The sequence below is a fragment of the Lissotriton helveticus genome, chromosome 11, assembly GCF_964261635.1.
Source record: "Lissotriton helveticus chromosome 11, aLisHel1.1, whole genome shotgun sequence".
Classification (NCBI taxonomy): domain Eukaryota; kingdom Metazoa; phylum Chordata; class Amphibia; order Caudata; family Salamandridae; genus Lissotriton; species Lissotriton helveticus.
In genome coordinates this window covers 235,728,264-235,755,902 of record NC_136072.1, presented here as the reverse complement: position 1 = coordinate 235,755,902, position 27,639 = coordinate 235,728,264, and the positions used below count along the sequence as shown (strand labels likewise).

The 27,639-nt window shown below is 43.8% G+C and overlaps 1 protein-coding gene across 2 annotated transcripts in view; it reads left to right on the top strand.

Moving 5' to 3' along the window:
• The window catches only part of LOC144792820 (ceruloplasmin-like), a 477,616-nt gene that overhangs the window by 293,896 nt on the left and 156,081 nt on the right, over positions 1 to 27,639 (top strand). For both annotated transcript variants that reach the window (XM_078668018.1, XM_078668019.1), the window contains exons 13-14: positions 12,013 to 12,152; positions 17,360 to 17,488. In XM_078668018.1, the coding sequence (XP_078524144.1) occupies positions 12,013 to 12,152; positions 17,360 to 17,488 (269 nt within the window). The remainder of the gene's footprint in view (positions 1 to 12,012; positions 12,153 to 17,359; positions 17,489 to 27,639) is intronic.

Below are 27,639 nucleotides of genomic sequence, written 5' to 3'. Positions count from 1 at the left end.
AATACTCCAGCCACCATCCTAGGGCATTACGCGATAATTTGCCTTTTGGGCAATTCTTGCGTGTAAGGCGAAATTGTTCCTTGAAAGACAATTATATGGCAGAGTCTGAAGAACTAATCCAACGCTTGACAGATCGAGGATATCCCAAGCGTTTGGTCAAACGAGCAAGGAAAAGAGCATGGTTCAGCCCTCGGGAATCCCTCCTGCAAGGAAATACACGAGATGAACCCGAACCAGACCGCCTAATTTGTGTGACGACCTTCTCTACGAAGAGCAATGAGATCAAAAAAGCTGTAAACAAATATTGGAATTTGATCAGTGACGATGTGGGAATAAGAAATCCGCCCATGCATTCGTTCAAAAAGGCTAAAAATATTCGAGAGCATGTGGTCAGTTCCTTCCTTGAGACACCCACACCACCGTCACTCACCTCGATGTGGAACCTAAAACCCATTGTTGGACACCACAGATGTGGTAACTGTAAAGCCTGTGAGTACACCTTACAAATCAAAGAGTTTGTGCATAAAGATCACAAAATTGCTCTAAAACACTACACAAACTGCAATACCATGGATGTCATCTATTGTATTGTATGCCCTTGTCAGATGATATATATAGGGCAAACACAGCAAAAGGTGAAATCAAGAATTTTGCAACATTGTAGTCGTATTAGATGTGAAACGTTGGGCGCCTCTCTTGTTGACCATTTCAAAACGCTAAAACATGCACCTGAAGACCTCAAATGGACTGTCCTAGAGAAAGTTACTCTTGGACCTAGAGGTGGTAACATTGGCTCCTTACTAAATTTGCGAGAAATGAAATGGATAACTCATTTCAATTCCATCAATGAAGGACTGAATGAATTAGACAGCAGTGTCATACAGATGTCTGCAATCTAACGTATAAGGGTCACCGTCCATAATGCAGGAACCTCCCAAGTATAGGCTTGAATGCCTAGTTCTCCATGTAAACCTCCACTGGCTCAGGGTAGAAAGCAGAATCCGTTTTTAAAGCCCTGAACTACATGTTCAGAATCAAAGCAGGCATTGCACCCAAATACCTCCTAGCGTTGGCTCATCCTTACACTCCCAAGCGAATCCTTCGCTCGCAATCAGCTGCCAACTTCTACGTACCAAGATTCAAACTGGCAAGAATGGGAGGCAGATCTTCTGCCCACCTTGGACCATCCCTCTGGAACGCACTCCCTCCCTTCTTTCGAAAGGAGGAGAACCATGCTAGGTTTATAAGGCATGTTCAGACTTGGCTATTCGAACAATAACTAGAATAGCCAGAAATTCCCTGCCATCATTATGCTGTGTCTCGGCGCCGGGAAACCCTTTTTGGGTAGCTGTTGCGCCTTATAAATTTAAAAAATAAAATAAATAAATAATAAATAAAACCTGGACCACCATAATACCCTGTGAGGCAATTACGTGGTCCTTTGATATGAAATATGGTATAATGATTTTATCCTGGATCATTATATTTTCTGGATCTAACCATCTACACACAAGAGGACAAACTCTGTACTACTCTTTACAGAAAACCGGCGGAAAGAAACTCTCTTTTACAATACTCCAGACAAAACGCTAAAACATGCACCTGAAGACCTCAAATGGACTGTCCTAGAGAAAGTTACTCTGGGACCTAGAGGTGGTAACATTAGCTCCTTACTAAATTTGCGAGAAATGAAATGGATAACTCATTTCAATTCCATCAATGAAGGACTGAATGAATTAGACAGCAGTTTCATACAGATGTCTACAATCTAACGTATAAGGGTCACTGTCCATAATGCAGGAACCGTATAGGCTTGAATTCCTAGTTCTCCATGTAAACCTGGACCACCATAATACCCTGTGAGGCAATTACGTGGTCCTTTGATATGAAATATGTTCTAATGATTTTATCCTGGAACATTATAGGGACCACTTTAACACCCTGTGAGGCAGTTACGTGGTTGTGGACCATAACAATATATGTTTGGATTTCCAATGGTACCCCATGCAATGTTCTATTAATGTTCTATTAATGCTCTAGTATGATCCAATTACTCCCCAATACTCTCTAGACCGCTTTAATACCCTGCGATGGCAATTACGTGGTCGAAAAACATCATATGCTGGTTCTTTTATGGAATTATTCATGTATTGCTGGGGCGTTTTCTATGAATAAAAAAGAGGTTTTTTTATGAATAAATAAGAGCTTCCTATATATACCACCTGTATAACATATGACTGAATTTATTGATAATATTAAAACACAAAACATACGGCTATTAATACAAATCTAATTTCTTTACACTGTAGCCAATAAGTAATCGTACCCCAGACACCCATCCTGGTGGATAATAACAATACCTGATCACCCTTATATCTTAATTCAACTGGTCTTAAAAACTCGGGATAAAGTGTTGCAACACTTCCATCGTAAATTAAGGAAGTCTGTTGCACGCAATTATAATTAAAACCCTTATATCGTAATTCAACTGGTCTTAAAAATTCGGGATAAAGTGTGGCAACACTTCCTTCGTAAATTAATTATGGAAGGCTGCTGCATACAATTATATTGGAACCCCAGTCTTAGTAGTTCGCTGTCGTGAGCGTCCTGGTAACCACGGTAACCAGCTTAGGCTTTCTTCCATTACCCTCGCGGTCACGTGGTGCGGAAGTGGTCTAATACAATGCACTTGGAACGCGAGCGCCACACTCCCGAGTTAACGTTGGAAGTGACTGAAGCCGGGGACGAAGTGCTCTGACCCGGTTCCTTAGGTAAGAGCGAGCAATACTTTTCTGCCTTATTAATTCACGACTAGGCTGTGTGTCACATCGAGCCTGATTGAGTTTCGTTTTTAATTACAGCGACCGAGTCAGAGTTGGACTAGGACCTGTGCCTAGATCGGTACGCTTGAATACAGGTACAAGCAGGGTTACTTATTATTACTTTCATACTTTAATTAGAAAGAAAATGTGACATCCGTATCCAACCATCTATCTGATTCAATCATTTTTCTTTAGATTGCCAATCAATCAAGGACTCTCTACCATATACAAGGTAATAAGCGAGCCGGTATCTAAGCTTCACCGGTTTTAATCCGCATATGAGTATACTAAATCCCTGTATTTATATCTTTAGGAATGCCGTTGTCGTTAAAGTACAAAGTGTAACTTCATAACGTCCCCACAATCGTTATACAAGGTAACAGCTTACTGTTCTCCAAAGAGCCCACTCAACTTCTGTTGTGAGTCAGATCCAGTACCTTAAAAATATATCTCTGCAACACTGCATCTACATGATAATCCGTGTAGCAATTCAAAACCTTATCGATCTAATAGATATTGCAATCCCATTTAATATCTTAGATCCTTTTGAACACTTTCCCGAATTAATTTTAACTGCTAATACTGGTTGCTCCTTGAGCCGATAAAAATAGAAACTAGCCTGGTACCCTGCCTTTTGCCCTTGGTCTTAAGGTAATACTAACGTATGATGTTGTTTACTGTACCCTTGTGTAAGTAGTCTACATTAAATGAATCCTTAGTAATCGGTTTTGTAAATACCTTTCCCCTATAGGAATTGCCCACCCCCTTCACTGTCCTGAAGAAGATCCGCCATGTAAGGGGCAACATTCCTACAACGAGGGTTGAAACGTCGACTATCAACCAATCCACATAATCAGAGTGTGATTTAGTACACTTGTTACAATGTGATGTTACAATGATGTTTACTTAATTTTGGATTAATTCCGGCAAGGCTCCCCTGAGAAGCCATTTTCAATTGTTGAAAGCAACCTACAATTGAATTGTCACTTCACCCACCCACACCTTCCTGAACACTGCACAATCCTTCCCCTTCCCTGTACAGTGGGCACTGTTAAGATGTTAACTATAATAGTATAAAATTATGAAATGAAAAATACAAAGAAAAAAAGTTTTGACACTATGTGAATAAACGATAGTGTGCTACAATTTTGTCAATGAATGTTTTTTATAATACTTAAAGCTACTCCTTACAGATCAGGGACCATTTCTTCTATACCACCTAACTACCCAGGTCCCTTGACTACCGGGTTGACCCCCAATTTGTAATCCGATTCTCCTAGGCAGCAGTGAAGGAGAGTCCTGGTTTTATTACAGAACATTATGCAGTCTCTTTTTCTTCTGTTTATTTAACTAGTTCATTTAAAGTAAACTACTTTTCCCACAGTCCTGCTCTCCTGGGCAGGAAGTAACATTGTGTGAAAAATAAGTAAAAGCCAGTTAATAGGGACCGTCTATAATTCATATCCTCCTATTGATAGTTGAAGTTTAAGGTCCATGGGAGAACTAAAACACTGTAAAAATAACAGTAAATAAAGGAGCAACCATGTAACTTCATCTCTTTCTTGATGAATGCTTCATAAAAAGTTCCTCCTCCATCACAAAGTAGTGTTTTTTTCCAAGCAGATACTGACTGGCGAATCATACGTTACCTCACTTGTTCAGATTGGCACTAGGAATAATCAAAAAGATATGGTGCCAAAGTGTCACAAAAGTGTGCATGGACACCAGTGGTGGAATAACCCTTGTCTCCTTTGTCTTCAATAAAAGCAGATCTCTCCTTCACAAAGGGCAGTTCATTTTATTACAACACAGGAGGCTCATATTACAGAAGTCCAAAGCATCTCCACCACTGTAATTGCCGTGTGTTTTATCGGCTTACAATAAAAGGTCTTAAATGTTAAACTCCAGACCAATCAGCAGACGTAGGGATTCCCTTCAAGCTAGCACCCACCCAAAAGGCCATTGCAGACATTACCACTCGTGCAGAATGAGCCCCAGGATATTCTCTATCAACCCTCGCCAGCGCCATCACCCTGGAGTGGATGTATGTAATCATAATGCATGCTTTTACTACGCATGCCTTTACAACGCAGGTTTTACAACGCAAGTCGTTACAACGACTTGCGTTGGGGGGCGCTGGATAGTGGAATAGTTAAATTTACTATTCCAACTCCAGTCCCCGTGGATAGTAGGGCAGGTTTTGGATAGTAAATTAAACTATTCCCTATCCTGCGGCGCCCCCAGCACAATTCGTTGTAATGACTTTCGTTGTAAAACCTGCGTTGTAAAGGTACTGCGTAGTGAAAGTTGCGTCGTAAATTATGTTTCCCCCCTGGAGTAAATGGCTTAAGCAGAGAAATGACTAATTGAGCATTTTATTGTTTCAGGTTATCAGATACCTTAACATAATACTTATTCACACACAGTTTAAGATGTGAAGAAATTATGGGAACTCTATAGCCGTGGAGGTATTCTTGGTACACCTTGTAATGGTAAACTGGATCCAAACTATGGAAAAATACATTGTAGAGACATCCAGAGAGTCAAATGTCCTGACATATCCGTAAACAACGAGAGAGGCTCAATGCCCCAGCGTTAGATTGCACTTTAGAACCAGAGTGTGATACTGACCCTGAGGATCCCTTAATAGGTCTGGAAAGAGTGTCAGACTAATTGGATAGCCCACCAAGAGCTCCAGAAGGGAAGGGTACCAAATATGTGACATCCAAAGCGGTGTCTCAAGACCAACTTTGCTAAATGCCTAAGATTCTGAACCACACACGTGGATATCATGGTGACTGGCAGAAAAGCATAATGATTTCCACCAGTCTGGAAGAAAAGCCTCAGTCACTATAGCTTCCAGATCTGGCTACCAGCTGATGTACCTCCAACAGAGGTGTCTATCCGGAAACAAACATGTCTATATCGAATAGTCCCCAAATCCTGTTGAGGTTCTGGAAAATCTGACCATCCAGCTGCCAGTTGCTGTCGTAGAGATTCCTTGAGTACCAATCTGCCACCATGTTGCATGGTCCTGGAATGGACTGTGGTATCAGCAACACTCTCTTGCGGAGACAGAGCTCCCACATTGCCCTGGCTAATTCCACTGGGGACTTTGATCTTGCTCCCCCCAGTTTGTTTATATATCTAACAGCTTTCAGAAAGCCCAAGCGTAAGATGATTGTGCACCAGATCCTGTCCTTTCCCAGACACTGGACTGCAAAGGAGTGTGTAAAAAGCTCTAAACAGTTTATGTGTATTGACTTCACCATCTTGACAATCTTCCTCTAGCTGAGAAAGTTCCCCACCTGATGCCAGGGTGCAACACAGGTCCTGCAGTGTACGGGGCCCCAAAACTTCAAAGGGTCACAATTTAGGCCAAAGACTATGAATGTTTACAATACATTGGATACTGGAGGCCCCTAATCATATTCTGCAGGGGATCCTCATTATTTTGTCTTAAGCCACTGACTGTTCCAGCTCCAGAGACTTGCATCTAATTCTAATACCAGGCCTAGGGACGGAGGAACAATGGCACAGGTGCTGTTTCACGAACAGATCACTTATATATCCTGTTAAACTGCTCCATCCACGTCTCTTATGGAACATGCAGAATTTGTTTTGCACATTTCGTTTCGAGGTTTAATGTTTGGATCATCCTATCTTCACAGATTGTTCTTGCTAAGGATACTGTGAGCAGTGCTTCATTTATGATAAGGAGTTTGATGCTTGGCAAGATCATTACATGACTTTTGTCTTAATTGATCCTGGTTTATTGGATCAGGTCTGTCTTCACTGGTTATTTGTTAATTTGTGACATTATTGTCCTCTTTCTGTGCCTTATTAGGATTTATTCCTTGTAAGTAGTTGCAAGAAGCACTGAAGTGTAGTGCTTTTCTAGGAGTTGGTCCTCATTACACAAGAAGTTCTTGCGAGAGGAAAACACCACGATCCCCTAAGTTTAAGAGATAGACAACACGTGAAACTGATGGGAAAATGAAGGAAGGCTCAATCTCTCTTTCCTACATTTTTGTGGATTCACTATTCTAGGAGTTGCATGCTATATTCCTTTGGTTTGTATGAGGGTCGTTTTACTCTGTTATTTCACGGGGAGGTGGCAGCTCAAGGGTTCTCTCCTTGCTATTGAGCGTTTCTCTCCCCATGAGTTGTGATAAAGGTTCCCTCACACTCTCATTGTATATTAGAACTGGTAGCATTTATTTGTGTTTTGATTCACATCATGGATTCACTGATGGTGTACTTCTTCATTTCTTAGTTTTTATCAGATTGTAACGCATTTTAGACTTTGTTTTGTTTTGTTCTTTATGTTGGATAGACTACATAGAAGGGACCTGTAATGTATTGTTACGATTGACACTTTGTCCTGGAGTTGGACTCAAGTATTCTTTCGACACCTGGAGATCAAAACATCAATGGATTGACCACGACAATGCCTATAAATGGACTTCTAAAAAATCCCTCTCTGAAAGAAGGGGCTTTTATGGGTTATTAAAAAGAGATTGGTTGGTCAACTAATATTTCTCAGATTACTATCTTCAATTCCTGGAATTTTGCTGATTATTGTATGGCAGAGGGCTAGTGCTGTTTCCTTAACCCTACATAAATCTATTTAACTGTGTGTGTACTGTTGTTGAATAAACACTGGGTTTTTTATATGATACATGTCATTAGGTGTAACACAAACATCAACAATGACAGTGTAATCCAACCTTGTAAAACACAAAATTGACACTTTAATCACCTGCTTGCCCCGCGGCCCCCTGGAGTCGCTGACATATATTGGTAATCAATGAAAAATAGTCCCATTCCCATCCCACCCCCTCCCCCACTCATGGAAGCTGTATATCTCCAAATGTCCTGAGTCCTCATTTTTGGAAGGGGTGCCTACCATTGGTGGTGCTAGACAGACTCCCCCTGTATTGGGCCCAGGCTGTCCATATCTTGTGGTGCTTTTGTGGCTAATACCAACCCGCATATACTGGGAATTCCAGACTCATGCATCTATCTAGACTAACTTTCCATCTTTCCAAACTCTGGGGATTTTCATCTTTCAATGCTTTTCGATGTCCCATCTGGCGACAACTCGACCCAGCCACATGAGGGCGACATGATATCTATTGCTAATGACGTTAACTGCAAAAAGCAGTAGGGTAAATTTAGGGTCTGTCGGTAAGCTCCAACCTGGTATCTCCCCAAAGAAGTATGTACCCCTTCCCAGGAAAGCTGCAGTGCCCCACATTCTCATATTGTAGGAAGGAAGGTCCCTGTGTGTGTCACACATCCCAGGCATGCCCGAGAAGCTATCATTCACATTTTTCATAACTGTTCCAGTGTGAAGTAAACACAGTGTAAGCATTTCAGTTGAATTAGGCACGGTACGGCTACCTTCTCGAATATTGAAGAGGGGCCCAGGACAGACTACAGGAGCTTTGTCCAGAACTGAAAAGTTTGGGACAGTGGTATCATTTGGGACTGGATGTTTTTCTCCCATGCCCTCAGTGAGTTGGTTGTCATGTATACCCCAAGGTATCAAAAGCCCTCTGTCTGAATCTGTATGCCTCCAGACCATTCCAGTTCTGGGAAATTATTAGTATATATTATGGTTTTGTTTTTCATCAAGGTTATTTGTGAGACTATCTCCTGTTCCTTCGGATAAATATCACTGGGGCTCATTTATGGGTCTAATCGCATATTACTTAAAACTTGTCGAGAACTTTGCAGATAACATGGAAATATTAAATTTTTGCTGTGGAATGGTTATAGTTTTGCTTGGGGAAGTACACAACAAAGTTGTTTTGAGGACATAAAAAATAGATTTGTAATGTTGGAATTTTTGTGCCTTTTGAGACAGGTTTAAAATATATCCTTACCGTGGAATCAAATGCTAGAGTCATTGGTGCAGTTCCCTATCAAAGGCATGGAAAGATAGAAAAACGGTGGCATTCACATTAAGAACATTCACAGATTCTGAAAGAAACTATGCCGTGATTGAGAGGGAAGTTCTAGCAGCTGCATGGGGACTGAATATTTTTGGACTTACCTGTGGGGGACAAGATTTATTTTACGATAAGACCACAAACCTTTACTGAAAGTGTTATTTCCTGGTGGTGCTGGTAAATTCTTTGCAAGGCTAGTGAGGCTTTCTAATAGGCTTCTTGAGTATTTATACGAAATAGAGCATATTCAAGGGCGAAGAAATGTACAAGCAGATTGTTTATCAAGGTTATATGTTGATTGGTGAGTTATGGATGGACCAGCTGTTTAGCTAGGGAGACTAAAGGGTCTATAGCTTCTGTGCAGGATGCGGTTCTTTGTGATGAAGGTGCATTTACCACAGAGGAGTGGTGCACAAATAAAAGTTGATGCCACCTTAAGAGAAGTAGTGCAACTGCTGGGTGTGGTTAGGAGAAAAAGTTGTATTTCATCTTCTTGAAGGCCTTATATTAAGATTATAGATGAGATAACGCTTTGTGGAGAAGATTTGCTTATGAGAGGTAAAAGGTTCATACCACCCTCTGGCTTACGCCCTAGACTTATTTCATTGACTCATCGGGGTCACGTAGTTCAAAGCTTAACTAAGAAACAACTGAAAATGCAGGTTTGGTGGCCATGTTTAGATGATCAAGTTTCATCCTTAGTCCAGAATTGCAATTTATGTAAAGAAGCGGGGATACAGACTTCTGTGGCTAAAATCGCTAACCCAGGTAAACCTTGGTACAGTGTGTGTTTGGATTGTACAAGTCCTATGGATGAGTTGAGAATTGAATTTAGGTATGCTTTAGTAGAGGTGAATGTTTATTCAAAGTGGTTGTACTTAAACATTTGGAGGGAAATCACTTCTACCATTATTATTCAAAATCTTAAACAAATATTTTTGGAAGACGTAGTTCGTTCTATATTGATAACGCACAATGGTATGCAACTCACTTCAAGTGAGATGCAGAAATGTTTATCCTCGTTTGGGACCACACATCATCACACATCATTGTATATCCTACAGGTAATGGCATAGCTTAGTGAGCCTATTGGTTGGTAAAAGGGACTATTCTGTTGGCTTGTGCTTGGGGTTGTAATATTGATGAGATGGTGCATGGCATGGTGTGGGCAAATAAGACAACTGAACTCAAAGTGACACAAAGGTTGCCTTATGAATTAATGTGTGGTAGTTGTCCAGGTTCCAAATTGGTTCCATCCTGGGTTGAAAGAGTGGGTAATGATTGCTGGGAGTTTAGATAAGGGTGGTGAGCACAATCATTGATTAAGATTAAGTGATTGGGCAAATGGAGGAGTGAAGAAATCTTTGTCAAGATTCATGGGTTGCTTCTAAGTGAAACAGATCTATCAACACCAGGTGGTTCGTAACAACATGAAACGCAGGAGGCTGGCCTTATACCAACAAGGTGGGGAGTGCAAGAGGGAAGATGAAGAATTGTGCAGTGTGCTCATGTGGATTCATGATGAAGATTTGTACTCAAGTGGTAGTCTTATGAAGGTCACCCATGAAGGAAGTGGTGATTCCACTGTCAGAAATAGCTGGGAAATCACCAGAGATGTATGTCATAGAAACCGCAGACCACCAAGTTATTTGCAAGACTATGTCAGTTAAATACTTGTTTCCTTTACAGGATATTTCTGATTTGCTCATGTTTTCACCCATGTTTTTCTTATTCCTTTGATGTTTTGGTTTTATTAGCATGTTGCTGTGCCTCCTCCTTATGTGTTGCAGTTTTATTCGATTAAGTATTTTTTTTGTTTTTCTTAATTTATAGATATGTATTTTTATAGAAGGGCATGAGATGTGATATAAAGCATTGCATTTGCTTTTGTAAGTTTAGACTTGTGTACCATTCTAAATGGGGTGTTGGGTGGTAATATTACAGCTGGTGACAGCTGTGCCTGGCTAGCTGGTATGGAACCACACTCATGTTGTGTTCCTCAATAAAATTCCTGTTTCCCTTAGATCGGATTACCTAAGATTATTTCAGAACAGTCTCCTGCGGAGCTGATGATACTTTTGGAGCTCTGCTTCTCAATGACCTCTCATAAACTGGTAGCCCTCTATTTTCTGTCCTCAGCCATTTGGGGGAGTATACAGAACAAAAGGAGCATCAGAGAGAAAGCAGACTGTTTGGTGATACTTATATGGCTCATGAATAACCAATACAGGAGCACTCCCCATCTATGATCAAGACATCTGAAGTGTGATTTGGGATGCCAAAAATTACTACTTATCTGGACATGCCAAAATCCCAAAGATGTTGATCCTTTATCTCTATAACCTATCTTTCCTAATCAGGTAATCGTTCCTTAAATTGAGGGGCAAGGCAACAGCGACAATAATATCAATGGCGAACAATGGTTTGTTGTTTGTCATGCTTTCTTATGTGGGCAAACTCTGACTGATTGATTTTTAGGTTGATGTTTAAGTGAGTTTCACCCAGTGATGGGTGTGGTGGAAACTGTTGAATCCTCCAACACCTTCCATTAGTAGGTGTGTTGATTGTGAATGAAGTCCTAGCATGTCATCCATCTAGACCAGGGGCACCACAAACTATTGTTAAAAAGCAGAACGGGTGGCAAGTTACACAGCCATAGAAAATTGATAGGATGGCAGTAAGACTTTTACTCTTACAGAAAGAAGTGAAAGAGACTATCTGCAGGTGTATTCCACGTTGACAAGGGGCTTTTTGTGTCACTTCTATAACACAAATTGCACTTTAAGTACTAAAGGAGAAATATTTGCACTTGTAGCTACAATTAAGTCATATCGCTCTAATTGTCACATGACGGAATTGTCAGAAAGTGGCTATTTCCAACTGCAGATTGTCTCCAGCTCTTTCCAAATCGTGAAATTCAATTTTTTTCTTTACAGACTCTAATGTTTCTTCAGAATGTGAATGTTCATATGGTGATGCTGTGGGTGAAAAAAGAAATTGATGGCGCTCAACTTATATTATTCTTCTCCAGGGTGATATTTGTGTGACTGTCAACTTTGCACTTTATGCATTAATGTTTTGCTGAAGAACTGGTGTCAATTGAGCCAGCAGGCAACATTTGTAAAAGTTTAATATAGTAGAAGAAAATACATATAATAGATACAAATGTAATATGTGCTAATAAAACTTACACTATGTTGATTTGATCTTAATGATTGCATGCCGTTTTTAAGCCCAGGTAACGTTTATTTGAATAAAGAAGACAGGTTCATTGGCTCGAAGTACAAGAAAGCTGCGTACCGTGAATACACAGATGGAACTTTCAAAACTCGGAAAGAACGGACCCCAGAGGAGGAACATCTGGGGATACTAGGTAATCTGCTGGAAAGAAATATCAGTTGTGGACAGCAAATTAAAAGTGTTTGCATCCGATGCGAACATTTCAGAGACACCTGGAATGAGGACATGAGGGCTAGGTCTTAATTTTCCAGAATCAAACTCTTTATATTTGTTTAGTCTTTAAGACCACTATGACAAAACAGTATATAATTGTTTACAATAATTTACGAAATTATTCCGATTTTAGCCTTTTCTGTGTGAATAAATATTACACATATGTAAAAACGAACTTCTTAACAGGTAGTCAATTTTGCCACAAATGTATTTTTTCTACTACAATGTGAATTGGAAACCGAGTTGGAACTCAAGCTAATCATCACACTGAAGTCTTCCATGCACACTGCACTTGTGTTTAGGACCAATCCGGCGGTGTAGTGATTTGCACTTTTCAAATTGGTTTCCAGGAGTATCTGTCCTGTGAAATCCTAAAAATCTCCCTGAGATTCCAATCACGAAAAAATCTAAAATCCTTAACCTGGCCTTCTTCTTTCAAGCCCCAAGATTCAGGGATCACGTACCACAAAATTTCAGACTCTATAATAACCGGCTTTTCTTATGTAAAGACTTGGACACCGACCTATCAGGATGTTCGTTAAGGACTACGGGCTTGATTGGAAGTTTGGAGGAGCAGGATCTCTGCCAAAAACTGGTGGAGGTCCTGCCCAGCAAAACTCCGGTTTGATTCCATCATTTTAAAATGGGAGGAATCACTGGGATTCTGCCTGTTAAGCCTTAACCAGTTGTCCCTTGAGCTAGTGATAATGGGTCACAGTAGTGGAAGATCCCACCCATTGGGGCTGGGGGAGTGGACCATTGATTTTTGTTACCCAGCACTGCCATGTGACTCATGGTGGTCCAGTAAGGAAAATAAAAATATTCCTGATGTACAGAGAAAATTGTTAATCTTCATAGACCCCTGATTTGGGGAGTTCTCTACTAAAAACAATAAGAATGTCAAGTAATAATATCTAGGCAGCCACTTGAATTCAGCTGTTTCATAATCAGTACAGGCAGATGCAGTTTTGGCATAGAGATCCGCACCACTATGCAGGCGAGGATCTCTGAAAATGCAGCCATCTGAGCCCTGCCCCGAAGGGCCATGGGATACTGAGCATGGGATAGATGATGCCTTCAATCCATTAGTCTTCAACACCTTTGACTATGCGCTCGTAGAATGTTACAAGTATAGTTTCATTTTACATGTGAACCGCTTTGTCTGTGGCTTTGTACACTCTATTATGTATATCATTAATAAATAAATAAATCTCCTGTTGAAATTGAGAAGGCACGCAGAGGGCCAGCTGCTCATTAAGATTTTTTGTTCACCCTACCAACTAGAGGTTGTAGCTGCTCCTTTTAGCATGCACACAGAGTCTCATGATGAGTGCCACAGGGCTGAGGCTGTCAATGATACCAGGGGTCCCACTCTAGGGCATGCAGAATTCAAAGGACTATCAGTAAATCTGGGTCCAGTTACAGCTGTATTATCTCACTTTTCTCCATAGTTTCTTCCAAAATCTCAGGAGGTAAGATAACAACTGTTGTAACTGTGCAGACCTTATAATTGCCAATAGGGCCAGTAACAGGGTTTCTGGTCCCAGGCGGAATCACAAACCTCTCATAACGATGACTACAATTAGGTGAGACTTTCTGTGAAAGCCACTAATGAGAACCCGTTTATTGTTTCTAAACTGGAGAGGGTTGTAAAAAAGCAAACCACAAAGAACACAGAATGCATTTAAGATCCTCAGGGGCATATTATCAAGAGAAGTTTTGCTGTTTTTCTGGCACATATCGGCGGTTTTTCCTATCGCACTATCAACAAGGACTCGCTAACATGCATTAACGCTTGTTTCCTTGCGATACCAGCCGTTTTTTTTGCTGCTTTGCATGTCAGCGATATTTATCGCTAATGATATGCAAAGTAGGCATTCCTCACTAAAACAACATGGAAACAGTGGCAAACACTACTTCCCTCTATTACCAATGCTGCCATCAACTGTGTTTTTTGCAATTTCACCCCGAGTGGGCTGGGGATGTTCAGACGTGAGTCCCAGGCTCTCCACACCACTGGAGTCAAGCTATCCAGGCTGATGAAGGCTGATAGCCAGAAACCGGTCCTTGGATGCTTGATTCCGGTCTGGGAAAGACATGGCTTGGTAGTTCGGACTGGACTGTTCCCATGAGGCACAGGGTCAGAGCTGATTTGCATATAGCCAGTGTCTAACCCAGGGTGGTGTGGAGTGCAAAAACAAAACAAAAAAAACAAAACAATGGATTTAGGCCCAGATCCTTGTACTGGGGTGAATGTATGACATTGTTCTACATTCTGTCCATCAACTGTGTTTTTTGCAATTTCACCCCGAGTGGGCTGGGGATGCTCAGACGTGAGTCCCAGGCTCTCCACACCACTGGAGTCAAGCTATCCAGGCTGATGAAGGCTGATAGCCAGAAACCGGTCCTTGGATGCTTGATTCCGGTCTGGGAAAGACATGGCTTGGTAGTTCGGACTGGACTGTTCCCATGAGGCACACGATCAGAGCTGATTTGCATATAGCCAGTGTCTAACCCAGGGTGGTGTGGAGTGCAAAAAAAAAATTAAAAAACGATGGATTTAGGCCCAGATCCTTGTACTGGGGTGAATGTATGACATTGTTCTACATTCTGTCCATCAACTGTGTTTTTTGCAAACCAGACCCACGCGGCAATAATAAAAGTTGTGCTAACCGCGATTATCGCTGGTATTTAACGCCTGAATAAAACATGACTTAGCCATCTTGTCAATGGGAGGTGGATTGTCAGGCTGAGTCCACACCTGCCTATTAGCAAGCTTTACATTAGCGCTGTCAAAATATCGCTGGATTGTCGCTCTATTGCTGGTTTTCACCGCTTTCGCTGGATTTTACATCGCCTCTGAGCAAAGCATTGCTAATATGCCGCTAACACGGCGATGTAATCCAGCGATAGCCGACAATAGTAAAAAACGCGCTAAGCGCGCTTTGCAATAATTATCGCGTTCTGTTGATAATATGCCCCTAAGTTTGTTCCCCTCACACGATGATGGCGTGATCATACTGAAGGACCAGCCTTCCCTTGCACAGTCAGTCCTGAATATCTGCCTCCTCTTCACCCATACTATGATTCAAATGAGGTACTAAATCATCATTCCTCCTATGCCCACCCCCCCAATTCGATCAACCAATGAACGCTGGTCCCCATTGAAGATCCTGTAATTTAAAAAATATATATGTTAAGCTTTTAAATATTGACACGCCTATTAAGACATTTTTTTTAAATGTAAATGTGATTAACATAATGTAATATTCATATGTATGTATACATTTTTTAGATTCCATGCTATTGCGCACCTCATTTTTGTATTCACCTTGCTGTGTTTTTGACTGTATAACAAGCAGGCTACATAATAATTAACCCTTCTCCATGCTGAGTTTGTGTAATTACTTGATGCATTTGCTCGGCCCATTTGGCAATGGGCCTAGGTCCACGTCACCCATTGACTTACAATGCGTGGAGCGCTCCTTATTGAGCTCCCGATGGCACGGTACAGCCACCACACGCTTTGCAGCTCTATAAAGTCCTTCACACCTACTGTGACCTTTTGTCCGCCAGGAGGTGATACACCTGGTGAGTCAGTGTTGCCCTCCTTGGCATCAACGCATGCTTAAGGAGCCTCTTCTACTATAGAAGACTGACCACAGGATGTGGAATGTGACATGTTGTCAGTGTTTATATGCTCATTTACCATGTACTCTAAACTGCGGGGAAGGGAGGCTTCCATAGGAAGATCTAGGATACTGTCTCCCATTTTATATCAATTACACAACCGGTTCAACCCAAAACAAGAATCCCAATAGTGGAAAAGTTGGGACCCGTGGAAAATTTTCTACTTTTTTATGTCGTTTATATGTTAGCAGGCTGCCCTGCTCCTCCACCTCTTCCTCCGTCTGGACATCTCCAGCACCTCTGTTTTCTTCACCTAAGCGTGGGGTGGAATGGCGGTGGTACTCCTTCAGGGTGTTCATTGCCCTTGTCCGTCTTTTCACCTTCACTTATCCACCGGATGTTCCTGGGCCGAGTATGTCTGCGTCACATGGCTAGCAGAGGGCTCTCCTGCACTGTAAATTAACAGGTCCTTGGTCTGCAATGGTCGACATAGTACAGATGCCAGACAAATACTGATGTTGGTCCAGTTTCCTAACATCACAGTGGGCCATTTAAAACCCACCAGCTCATGTTCCAGTGGCTGAGAATGTCACGATGTGTGGCTTCACAGGAATCACTTGTGTGGATCCAACAGCACCCCCTTCACTACCACCCTTCCCCCATGCCCATACTAACTCTGCTGACCCCAGGACTAATGGTCAGTCCCCTGAATTCCGCCCAGTGTGCCATCCTCTCTGCTGATCCCATGCCCACTGCCACAAGCTAGTCCAACATCATTCACTCTGAGTTCATCATCGCTCCCTCCCCGAAACTCTCATACCCCAACATGATACATATATCGCACTGACCTCTATTTGCAGCTCTAGGGTGTGTTCCTCACAGTCATTGCCCATCAAGTAGGAGACACATTACTGCAGCTGCTGATTTTAACTACACAAACTCCCTCCCGTCCAGTTCCTTTTCACTTCCTGGTCACTCTTTGGAAAGGCAACTGTGACCTCTTCCCAGTTGGTTAATGAGGCAATAATTGTGGTCCTGAAGTTACAGATAGCATCCATGCAAGTCATGACCTTGACTTCATGGTCAGCACATCTTGTCTTCCTCTGGCCCCCTTAATGCATGAAAGGACCATTCTACACGTCTGCACATCTTCACAGTTCAGTCTTGGCCCACTTCCATCATTTCTGGTCTACTAGCATGGCCAGTACACAGCATGTGGCTATTTGTTTGCACATAACATGTGAATATCAAGCCGGAGGGCACATGCATTACCGGAAGCATGCGGGTTGTGCTAATTTTTTTGCTGCCACTTGTTTAAAGTGTTCACATATGCATGCTGCTTTTTTTACTTGGTGCAATTTCCAATGAAAATGCACGTCTTTTAATTTGAAAAAACCTCATCCTGTAACATAACTGAAGCAAAGCATGCATGTTTGGACTTACTGTGTTTTGGTTTGTTAAGAAAGAAACTTGTAGACTGCTCTCTTTATTTTCTAGGACCCTTGATTCGAGGAAATGTTGGCGACAGAATTGAAATTGTTTTAAAAAATAACGCTAATACACCCTACTCAATACATGCCCCGGGAGTGAAGATCGACAACCCTACGATTAAAGAAACAAACCCAGGTAACGGCACCACTGCGGTTCACATTTGTGTGGCGCTTTTCTACAGTGTGGACAGATAACTTGACAGGGTGGTATCAGCTGGATTTCTTATCAGGAGTTTTAGCTGCAGTAATCTAATCTGCTGATGATGCTACCTTTCAGAACATACGTAGTAGTGTTGACCAGCATCATTAAAGGCAGTAGTAGGTTTATTAATCAAAACACTGTTAGTGGGGTATTTGTTCCTGGAAACACTTGTTTTATCCTTATTAATTCCCCATTCATAGGAGTGTTTTCAGGACACATCCTTGTGCAGGAAAAATGAGTTGATTTTTACGGTCGAGCCTGCGAGAGCATGCGCTAGATCATGTGTCTCGCTTGAGAGACACTGGGGCTTATTTACAAGTCCCCTGCGCCCCCGGTGCGCCACTTTTAAAATGGGAAAAAGTGGCGAACTTGTGTCGCAAGGGGCTTGTAAATAAGCCACCCTGTTGTTAAGTAAAAGGGCTTGTAGCCTGCCCTTTGATTACCCATTTGTTGCCTTACGTGGAACTCTTCTTTACAGCCTCGTAATTGATCAAGGCAGATCTAGCCACATTTCGGTTCCTCTTTGTGGAGCAGGGACCAAGGACTGACTGATTGAACTTAATCAGTGACCATACGCTGTCCTCCACTTGATTGGGGTACTATTTTGTTCTGCTTAACTTTTAGTGCCCCGCCAACAGAAAGAGTTGCTGGCAAAAACGTGCCTAGCAGGACAAACAAAATTGCAGAGATTTATTTTCTATAGTTAACTTTCTTGTATTTCACCAAGTTTTATTTTCTCACTCTGCACTTGTGTTGTCTTTTGTTTTTGCTCATGGGCGATGTTCTAAAAAAATGAGGATTATCTTGTTCTAAAAATTGCAGAGCGACATTGTTTCTTTCTTAGGTGTAATTTCTGAAATGATGCTTCAACACATAATCATGCAGTACACTCCAAAGCACCCCATTCCAATCTGCCACACTCCAACCTGTCCCATCCAATCCAAAACAATCTGCACACTCCAGTCCTCCTAGCTCCAATCTGCCACACTTCAAACCAATCCACCCAATCCACCCACTCCATCTCAATTTACCATACTCTAATCCACAACAATCAATCCCTCCAACCCAATCCACCCCACACCAATCGAATGCACACCAATCCAGCTCAATCCAATCTACCCACTCCTATACAATCCACCTCACTCTGATCCAATTCATCCCACTCCCTCCCCAATCCACCCCAAAGCAATCCAGCACAATACACCCCACTCAAAATCGAAATAATACGCCCACTCTATTCTGTCACACTCCTGTCTGCACCACTCCAATCCAAAATAATCTACCCCACTTCAATCCAAAACAATCTGCCACACTTCAATCTAAAATATTCTGCCTCACTCCAAAGCAAAACAATCTGCCCCACTCCAATCTGCTGCACTCCTACCCAAAACCATCTGCCCCACTCCATTCCAAAACCAACTGGGCAATATGCCCCCTCCAATCCAAAACAATGGGCCCCAAAACAATCAGCAACAATCCAATCAAAAACTGTTTGCCCAATTCCCATTTAATTTAGTTGTCCCCACTGCAATCTGCCCTACTCAAATCCATAAAAAAGCCACCCCACTCCACTCAAATCTACCTCACCCAATCCAACCCACCTCACCCCAATCCAATCCACCCAACTCCAATCCCCCCCACTCCTATCCAATCTACCCCAATCCAATCAAATCCAATCTACCCCACTCCAATCCAATCCACCTCAATCAAATCCACCACATTCCAATCCACCCCACTCAATCCAATCCACCTCACTCCAGTGCAATCCACCCCACTGCAATCCAATCTACTTCACTCCAATCCACCCCACTCCAATTCACCTACTCCATTTCACCCCACTCCAGCCACCCCACTCCAGTCTACCCCACTCCAATTCAATCCACCCCTCTCAGACCATTTCATCCCACTCCAATCCACCCCACCTGAATGCAATCCAACCCACCTTATCCCAATCCAATTAAATCCACCCCACCCCACCCCATTTTAGTCCACCCCACCCCAATCCAATCCACCCCTCCCCATTTCAATCCACTCCACTCCAACCCACCCCATCCAGTCCAGCCCACCCCAATCTAATGCAACGCACACCACCCCAATCCACTGCATTCTATGCCACCCCAATCCAATCAACCCTGCTAAATCCAACCCACCTCACTTAAATCCAATCCACTCCACTGCATTCCACTCTAATCCACCCCACTCCAATTCAACCGACTTCATTCCACCCCACTCTTCATTTCACCTCAGTCCATTCCACTCCACTCTAGTCCACCCCACTCTAATCCATTCCACCCCACTCAATCCATTTCACCCCACTCCAATCCACCCCACCTAAATGCAATCCAACCCACCCCAATCAATCCAATCCACCCTCTTCAAACTACCCCACTCCAGTCCACCCCACCTCAATCCAATCCACCACACATCACATCAACACAAGAGGGTAAGGGAAGATTGAAAGAAATGTATAAAGCCAGTGGCAGCAGAATGTATGTTTCATTTCACTGGCAGATGCCCCACTTCCTCCTGGGTTTGTGCCTCTACTCAGATCAAACGGACGCAGCAAGGATAAGCCATTGCTACCAGGTCATCATGCCTTGTCGAGCTAAGGGGACGCATCACACAACGATCACTGGTTATATATATTTATCTTTACATGTATTTATTAGCAGAGCGGATTTTGGCCCTGATGCGTGAGCGCCTTTCTACCACTGTTTTGAATTGAGAGGCTTGGCCTTGCAGAGAGATGGTACTTTTTGACTTTTAAGGTCTGGTTACAATGGTGCAAACTAAAATATTACTTTTAGTCAATATAGGCTAAGAAGCCAAAGATGGCTTGGTGATAAAAATGTCTTTTATGAACATGTTTATGATTCTATGAGGATAGATCTCTAAGGAGAGAAACAGGCTTAACCACGTTTATTACAAGTATGCCACTTTAAAAATCACACTAAAAGGGCACTTGGTTGTGCATGTTTTATCAAGCTTCTCGCTGTGGGTCTGCAGACAGATCCATACCTCATGTCCTTAATACACACACATACTGTGAAACATTTCGGCCAATTCGGACTACAAAGGGAAAGCTCACCTGGCCTGTCTGATGTGTCAGATCGCTTGTCAGATAAAATAAATATCTGGAGAGCCCCTTCATTATTCTCCTGCTCACGGTGTTCTTGTTCCAAGCAATGGTTCTTCCATTAGGGTAGAAGAGCGCCGCTCCCACCACTGCCGCTGGCAAATCAAACATGAAAAGTAAAATGGTCATAAAAGGAATTTAGTACCATTTTATTTTTCATACTGGAAGCTGATCCGAGTGGGCGGGGCATTAGTGCTGATTGGCAGCAGCAGAGAGGAGTGGTGTGCACTACATTTTAAAGTGCGCATGTCATTTTGGCCAGCTATCTTGCGATGACCAACTAGACATGCGCTTTTCAAACCTTTCCAACCGTAGCTGTCTTAGACAGCTGAGTGGAGAGCAGGCCCACCCTGAGTGCCTGAGGGAGGTCAAGCCAATCTGCTGCAACCAATCCTGGTCCTTCTCTCATCATAACATTATCATAAGCATGAGAGCAGTGTCTGGTTTGGTAGAAGGGAGCCTGTGCTGGAGCCACGGACTGCCAAGAGCAGACGGAAAGGAACAATGATGCAGTGGGTAAGTACTTGTTTTATTTTTTCTGTAAAGTCAATTTTCATTCACTAACAGGCACTGTGAGAAACTCGCACTGCCTTCTGCCTCAACTCCAGAGCTTTCAATCGGTGTACGTTATAAACGCTGCTTAAAATGGGCTATGATTGAGAGCTTTGACAGTGAGCCTTAGGCTTTGCTGTTTATTATCAGTGCCTGTCAGTGGGTCAAAATATTCGATCCGCTGCTGGAAGGAACACGGAAGGAAAGCTTAGGTGCCTCCTCTCAAGCCCAACAAGGCACTCCAAATGCAGCACGGGAACTAGGACACTGACGCCTACAGCTTCATCAAAGCTTGTGGTGACAAACCACGCAGACTCCAAAGACCAGCTTACCGCCTGCATCCTTTACACCCACCCTTTTACAACTTGTCACAGGGTGAGGTGGGGTCAGTAAGGACTGCTGGTCCCAGCCTACCCTGTGATGAAGTCTGAAAGTGTGGATGGCTTGGCTCCAGTCCCTGACTGTCGTGAAGGCCCTGGCATACAAGGCTTAAGCCTGAAGCACCTGGGAGCGAACCGTCACCAAGGGGTGGAGGTTAACCTTCGAGGCAATGGCTTTACTGCGCTTAGCACCTCACAGGACTCAAGCCTGTGAGCATGTCAGCCCAGAAATGGTGATTAATGCCCCTCACTGGACTGAGGGGAGGCTGACAGTTTATAGCTGCTCTGCCAGATTTCCCAGGATCATGTGTGGGAGGGGGCCGACACCGGACACCTGTTCCGGTCAGGGGAAGGAAGTAGAGGGGCAGACCAGGATGACCAGGGGCAGAGTGGGATGTACTGCATAGATGCGGTGATACTGGAACATGATAATAAAAGTTACCTGATAACGATCGGAGGTCTCCTGTCGTGATTGAGGACACGACATCTGGCGACGAAGGTGGGATCACACACGCATGTCCAGTCGGTGCCCGTCTGAGAAGAAAAAGCGAGACCAGGAGCCCACCCTGGTTCGCACCTGGAAAGAAGCCACGGCGCGAGAGCCCACCCCGGCCGTGACCGCAGCGACGAACATCTGACCGGGTAGGAAGAAACCGGATTTTGCAAGGCGCGCGCGGGGGAACTGGAAATAACGCGCGAAGTCTCGCGAGAATGAGAGCCGCCATCTTCAGGTCAGGCGAACTGACCAATCAACGCTGACAAAAATCGGGCGGCCATTTTGAAGTCAGGCAAAGCCCGGATTGGCCCCGAAATCACGCAAGATTTAGGCAGCCATCTTAGAATCAGGCAAAAGCAACCAATAAAGGGGCTGGAAAAAGCGGCGGCCATCTTAAGAACAGGCAATAATGAAAACCGAAGGAAAGTGCTGAGGAAAGCACAAGAAGGACAAAAAACAAGCACAAAACAATGCAAAGAGTGCAAAGAAACAAAGAAACGCACAAATAAATAACAGAAGAGAAGAAAGGAAAGAAGGAAGGGAAAGCAGAAAGTGTCAACAAGAGCACAGAAAAAGTGCCAATAAGAGCACAGACAAAAAAAGAAACAAGCACAAGACACTGCAAACAAAGCAGGAGGAATGAAGAAATAAATAAATAAACATCAGAATAGAAGAAAAGAAAGAAGGAAGGGAAAGCTGAAAGTGCCAACAAGAGCACAGAAAAAGTGCCAATAAGAGCACAGAAAAAAAAAAAGAAATAAGCACAAGACACAGCAAACAAAAGCCAGAGGTGGTATAGAAGTGTAGAAGGGCTGCCAGGAAAAGATGACTGAAGAAAGGAGCGAAAGACAAAGCGCCCAATACCACAGACCTCTCCCATTCAATCTATCAGAACCGCAAGTAGGGATCCGATTGGAGCGATGGATTAAAAAAATTTGAGCTGTACATGCGCGCCACGGATGTGACAGAGGCCAAACAACTGGATCTGTTCCTAAATCTAGTAGGTGATGAAGTGGACGAACTACTAGTAACACTACCAGAAGATGAGACGTCGACGTACAAAGGGCAATAAAATGCCTAACAAGCAAATTTGATCCACAGAGAAACATTGATTTTGAGCGATATACTTTCACAATAGCATTTCAACACACCGATGAATCGCTGGATGATTTCGCGACGCGACTGCGCAAGCTAGTGACCCACTGCGAATTCGACAAGTACGACAACGAACAAGAGATTCGCCTGCGCATCATTGAAGGATGTCGTGACACGGACTTCCGTGCGAGAATCCTAAAGGAACCAATCTCACTGGAGAAGATCCTGTCGTTGGCAAGGGCCGAGGCAAGAGCAACAGTGCAAGCGAGGCAAATGGAGCGGGGAAAGGAACGGTGAATAGAACAGGCACACCGCATGGCAGAGAACAACCGCACAAGCAGTTGGAAAAAAGGGCACAACGAGCAGGCGACAAAGAAGCAACCTGAATCAACCTGCTACGGATGTGGACTTGAATTCCCACACAAAGGCACGTGCAGGAAATGCAATAGGAGCAACCATTTTGCCAGTGCATGCCTGGGACTGCAGTTCAGAAGTGAAAGAGGAAGACCGGGAAGAAAGCGGATGACGACGAGCAGACATGTCAGACATGTAGAAATAACAAACAGAAGCTCATCGATAGAGTCAGGAGAAGAAGAGGAAGAAGAAAAGGTAGAACGACTATACCTCATCTCTGACACTGCTGCCATGCCCACCGATAAAGGCAGGAATCGAGAAAGCATCCACCTCGTGATCAAGAACACAATAAAGAAAACGGAGTCCGTGACCATAGAGGTGGGACCACACAAAGCACGCTTCGTGCTAGACAGCGGAGCAACATGTAATATCATGTGTGTATCGGAATATGAGAAGATGAAAGTAAAGCCAGTGTTGATGCCGTCATAAGTTGAGGTATTCACATGGGGGTCAAGAAAACCAGTGACGAACATGGGAAAATTCACAGAAAATCTGACATACAAAGGCCAAACGCTAAAGGAAGAAATACACGTGTTGAAAGGTGACATTCCGGCACCGTGCCTATTGAAGCAATGTCACAGTACAGGTAATGGGCCTCCTCGAAATGACACAACATGGCAGAGAAGAAAAGCATCCTGAAAGAATATCCCAAACTCCTCCAGGGACTAGGGAAGTTAAAAGGACGCCAAATAACACTGCACATCAATGAAGCAGTAAAACCAGTAGCGCAACATCACCGGCGAGTGCCAATACACCTGCAACCGCAGGTAGAAGAAGAGATTGAAGCGCTGCTCAAGCAGGACATCATAGAGCCAGCCGAGGGACCGACACCATGGGTGTCACCAATAGTGGCGGTCCCAAAGAAAAATACGTCCAAGATTCGCATCTGCGTCGACATGAGAATACCGAACACAGTAATCGAACGCGAAAGACACCCTGGACCTCACCTCGATGATATGATCAGTTGCCTAACAGGCACAAGACTTTTCTCCAAACTAGACCTGTGCAAAGGATATAATCAGCTAGAACTCGACCCTCAGTCCAGATATATCACGACGTTTTCCACGCACCTGGGTCTCTTACGATACAAACGTCTGAGCTTTGGGATATCATCGGCTGCTGAAATATTCCAAGAAACAATACGGCAAGTAATAAGGCCAGTGAAAAACAGTCTGAACTACAGTGACGACATTCTGGTGTTCGGCAAGTCAGATGATGAACATGACAAGGCACTGCAAGATGTGTGTTCCCAACTGGAGCAGGCAGGGCTGACGCTAAATGAGGACAAGTGCGAACTGGGGCGAGACAAACTGGTGTTCCTTGGACACATCTTCTCCAAAAAAGGAATGCGACCAGATCGCAGCTAAGTGGACACGCTAGAGAAAGCAAAACACCCAAGCGACGTTGCAGATGTGAGGTCATTTCTCGGCCTTGCTAGCTACTGCGCAAGGTACATAAAAGACTTTGCCACAGTGAGCACGCCACTGAGAGAACTAACTAAACAAGGCCAGACCTTTGTATGGACAGAAGAATGCAGCAAAGCATTTGAAGCGATCAGGCACGCAGTGACAGCAGTAGATCACCTTGCATACTTTGATCCGTTGCTTTGTACCGAATTGACGGTGTACGCCAGCCCAGTGGGGTTGGGTGCAATACTAGCACAACACAGACCAGGCCAGGAATCACCAAGGTGTGTAGTAGCCTATGGAAGGAAGAGCATGTCCAACGTTGAAAAGGCATACTCTCAGCCGGAAAAAGAGAGTCGGGCAGTAGTATGGGCATGCGAGCACTATCACATGTTCATATACGGGAAACCGTTCACAATAATTATAGATCACCAGGCACTGATAACGATCTATGGAAATCCCAATGCAAAATACCGCCCCGAATAGAGAGGTGGGGAATACGATTAATGGACTACAACTTCAAGATCATACATAAACCAGGAAAGGAACACAACCCGGCGGACTACATGTCAAGACATCCTCTGCCAAATGCAGTTGAGGCAACCTCAATGGCGGAAGAATACCTGAACTTCATACTGAAGCACAACACTCCGGCATCAATAACGATGGAAGACCTGGAGCAAGAAACGAAACGAGATCCCACAATGCAAGCAATCCAGAAGGTGACAAGACAGCAGAGGTGGAGGCATGTCAACAACAACAGCATCCTGGAAGAAGGAGTAATAAAAGTGGAACTGTTGGCAATTAAGAAGATCCATGAAGAGCTCTCAGAGCCAAAAATGGCATAATGATGTGAGGAACAAGAATAGTAATGCCCCAGGCACTGAGGAGACAGACGGTAGACCTGGCGCATGAATCACTCAGAGGCATGGTAGCAACAAAGAAAATGCTACGGGAAAAAGTGTGGTTCCCGGGACCAGACAGCATGGTCGAGGCCGCAGTCACACACTGCCATGTCTGCCAAGTGACTGGGCAGCCGTCCAAGCCAGAGCCGCTACAGATGTCGGAACTACCGAAGGTGGTGTGGACCGAATTGGCAGCCGATTTCTATGGGCCCCTGGAGACAGGAAATTACCTGCTAGTGATAATAGACGAATTCTCCAGATTTCCCATTGTAAGGCAAGTAGCGTCAACGTCAGCAAATGCAACACTGCCAGTCATGGATGATGTTTTTGCAGCATGGGGCTCTCCGCAAACGCTAAAGACTGACAATGGCCCACCGTTCTCAGGAGAGGAATTAAAAAAATTCATGGACTACCTAGGGATCCGCCACCGGAAACAAACACCTTTGTGGCCACAGGCGAATGGGATGGCAGAAAGATTCATGGGAACGATCAAGAAGGCTGTACAATGAGCTAAGATAACACAGATATCGATAGGGCAGGCACTATGCCAGACACTAAGGGACTACAGGAACACTCCTCACAGCTCCACAGGGCGTTGCCCTGCTGAGCTCGTGCTACGACGCTCGAGCAGGACAAGGTTACCGCAGATGGAAGCGACACCAAGAAAGGAGCGAAGCTGCATAGCTGCCAAAGACGAAGAAGCAAAGGCAAAAATGAAAGCATACGCAGATAAAAGGAGGCATGCCATTCAGGCGCAACTAAAAGAAGGAGACACAGTGGTAGTGCGGCAAAGACAGCTGAGGAAGTCAGACAGCCCGTTCGCAAAGGACCTGCTGACGGTGACTGAAGTGAAAGGGCCAATGATAACAGCAGCAGCAGGGCGTTACCACATCACGCGTAACAGCTCACACTTCAAGGAAGTGAAGGTCAAAGAAGAAGATGAGCAGACACCAGTGCAAGAGGAAACTAGACAAGGTGAAGATGCACGAATGGACAAAGGAGAGACAAGGCAGAGAAGGGAATGCAAGAAGCCAGAGAGACTGATTGAAGAGATGTAATGGGAAAAGGTTCACCTAGGAGAATATCTCTCTCTGTCTCTCTCTCTCTCTCTCTCCCTCTCTCTCTCTCTCTCTCTCTCTCTCTCTCTCTCTCTCTCTCTCTCTCTTTCTCTCTCAGTTCTCTGTCAGTGAAAAGAGGTAATGTCAGAAAATGTTTGTTTGCAACAAAGGGGGAGATGTCGTGCCCTGGATGGTGGGCACTAGGAGCCCGAAGCACCAGTGTGGGAGGGGGCCGACACCGGACACCAGTTCCGGTCAGGGGAAGGAAGTAGAGGGGCAGACCAGGATGACCAGGGGCAGAGTAGGACGTACTGCATAGATGCTGTGATACTGGAACATTATAATAAAAGTTACCTGATAATGATCAGAGGTCTCCTGCCGTGATTGAGGACACGACAGTACTGTACAATGCTAACTAGTTATGCACAGACCTGGGACACCTGGCAGTTATGACAATAGTGGCAGACTCTTTCTGTTAATCCAGGGGCTTATGTCTATTTTTACTTTACCTCAGGGAGAGCGTGAATTGAACCCTCATTGGAAGACATTCACCCCCAACAACAGGTCTTCTGAATGTGTGTTGTGTAATTGTGATTGTTTAATCATACCTAGAAGGCCATGGTCAGAATGAATTGTGTAATTT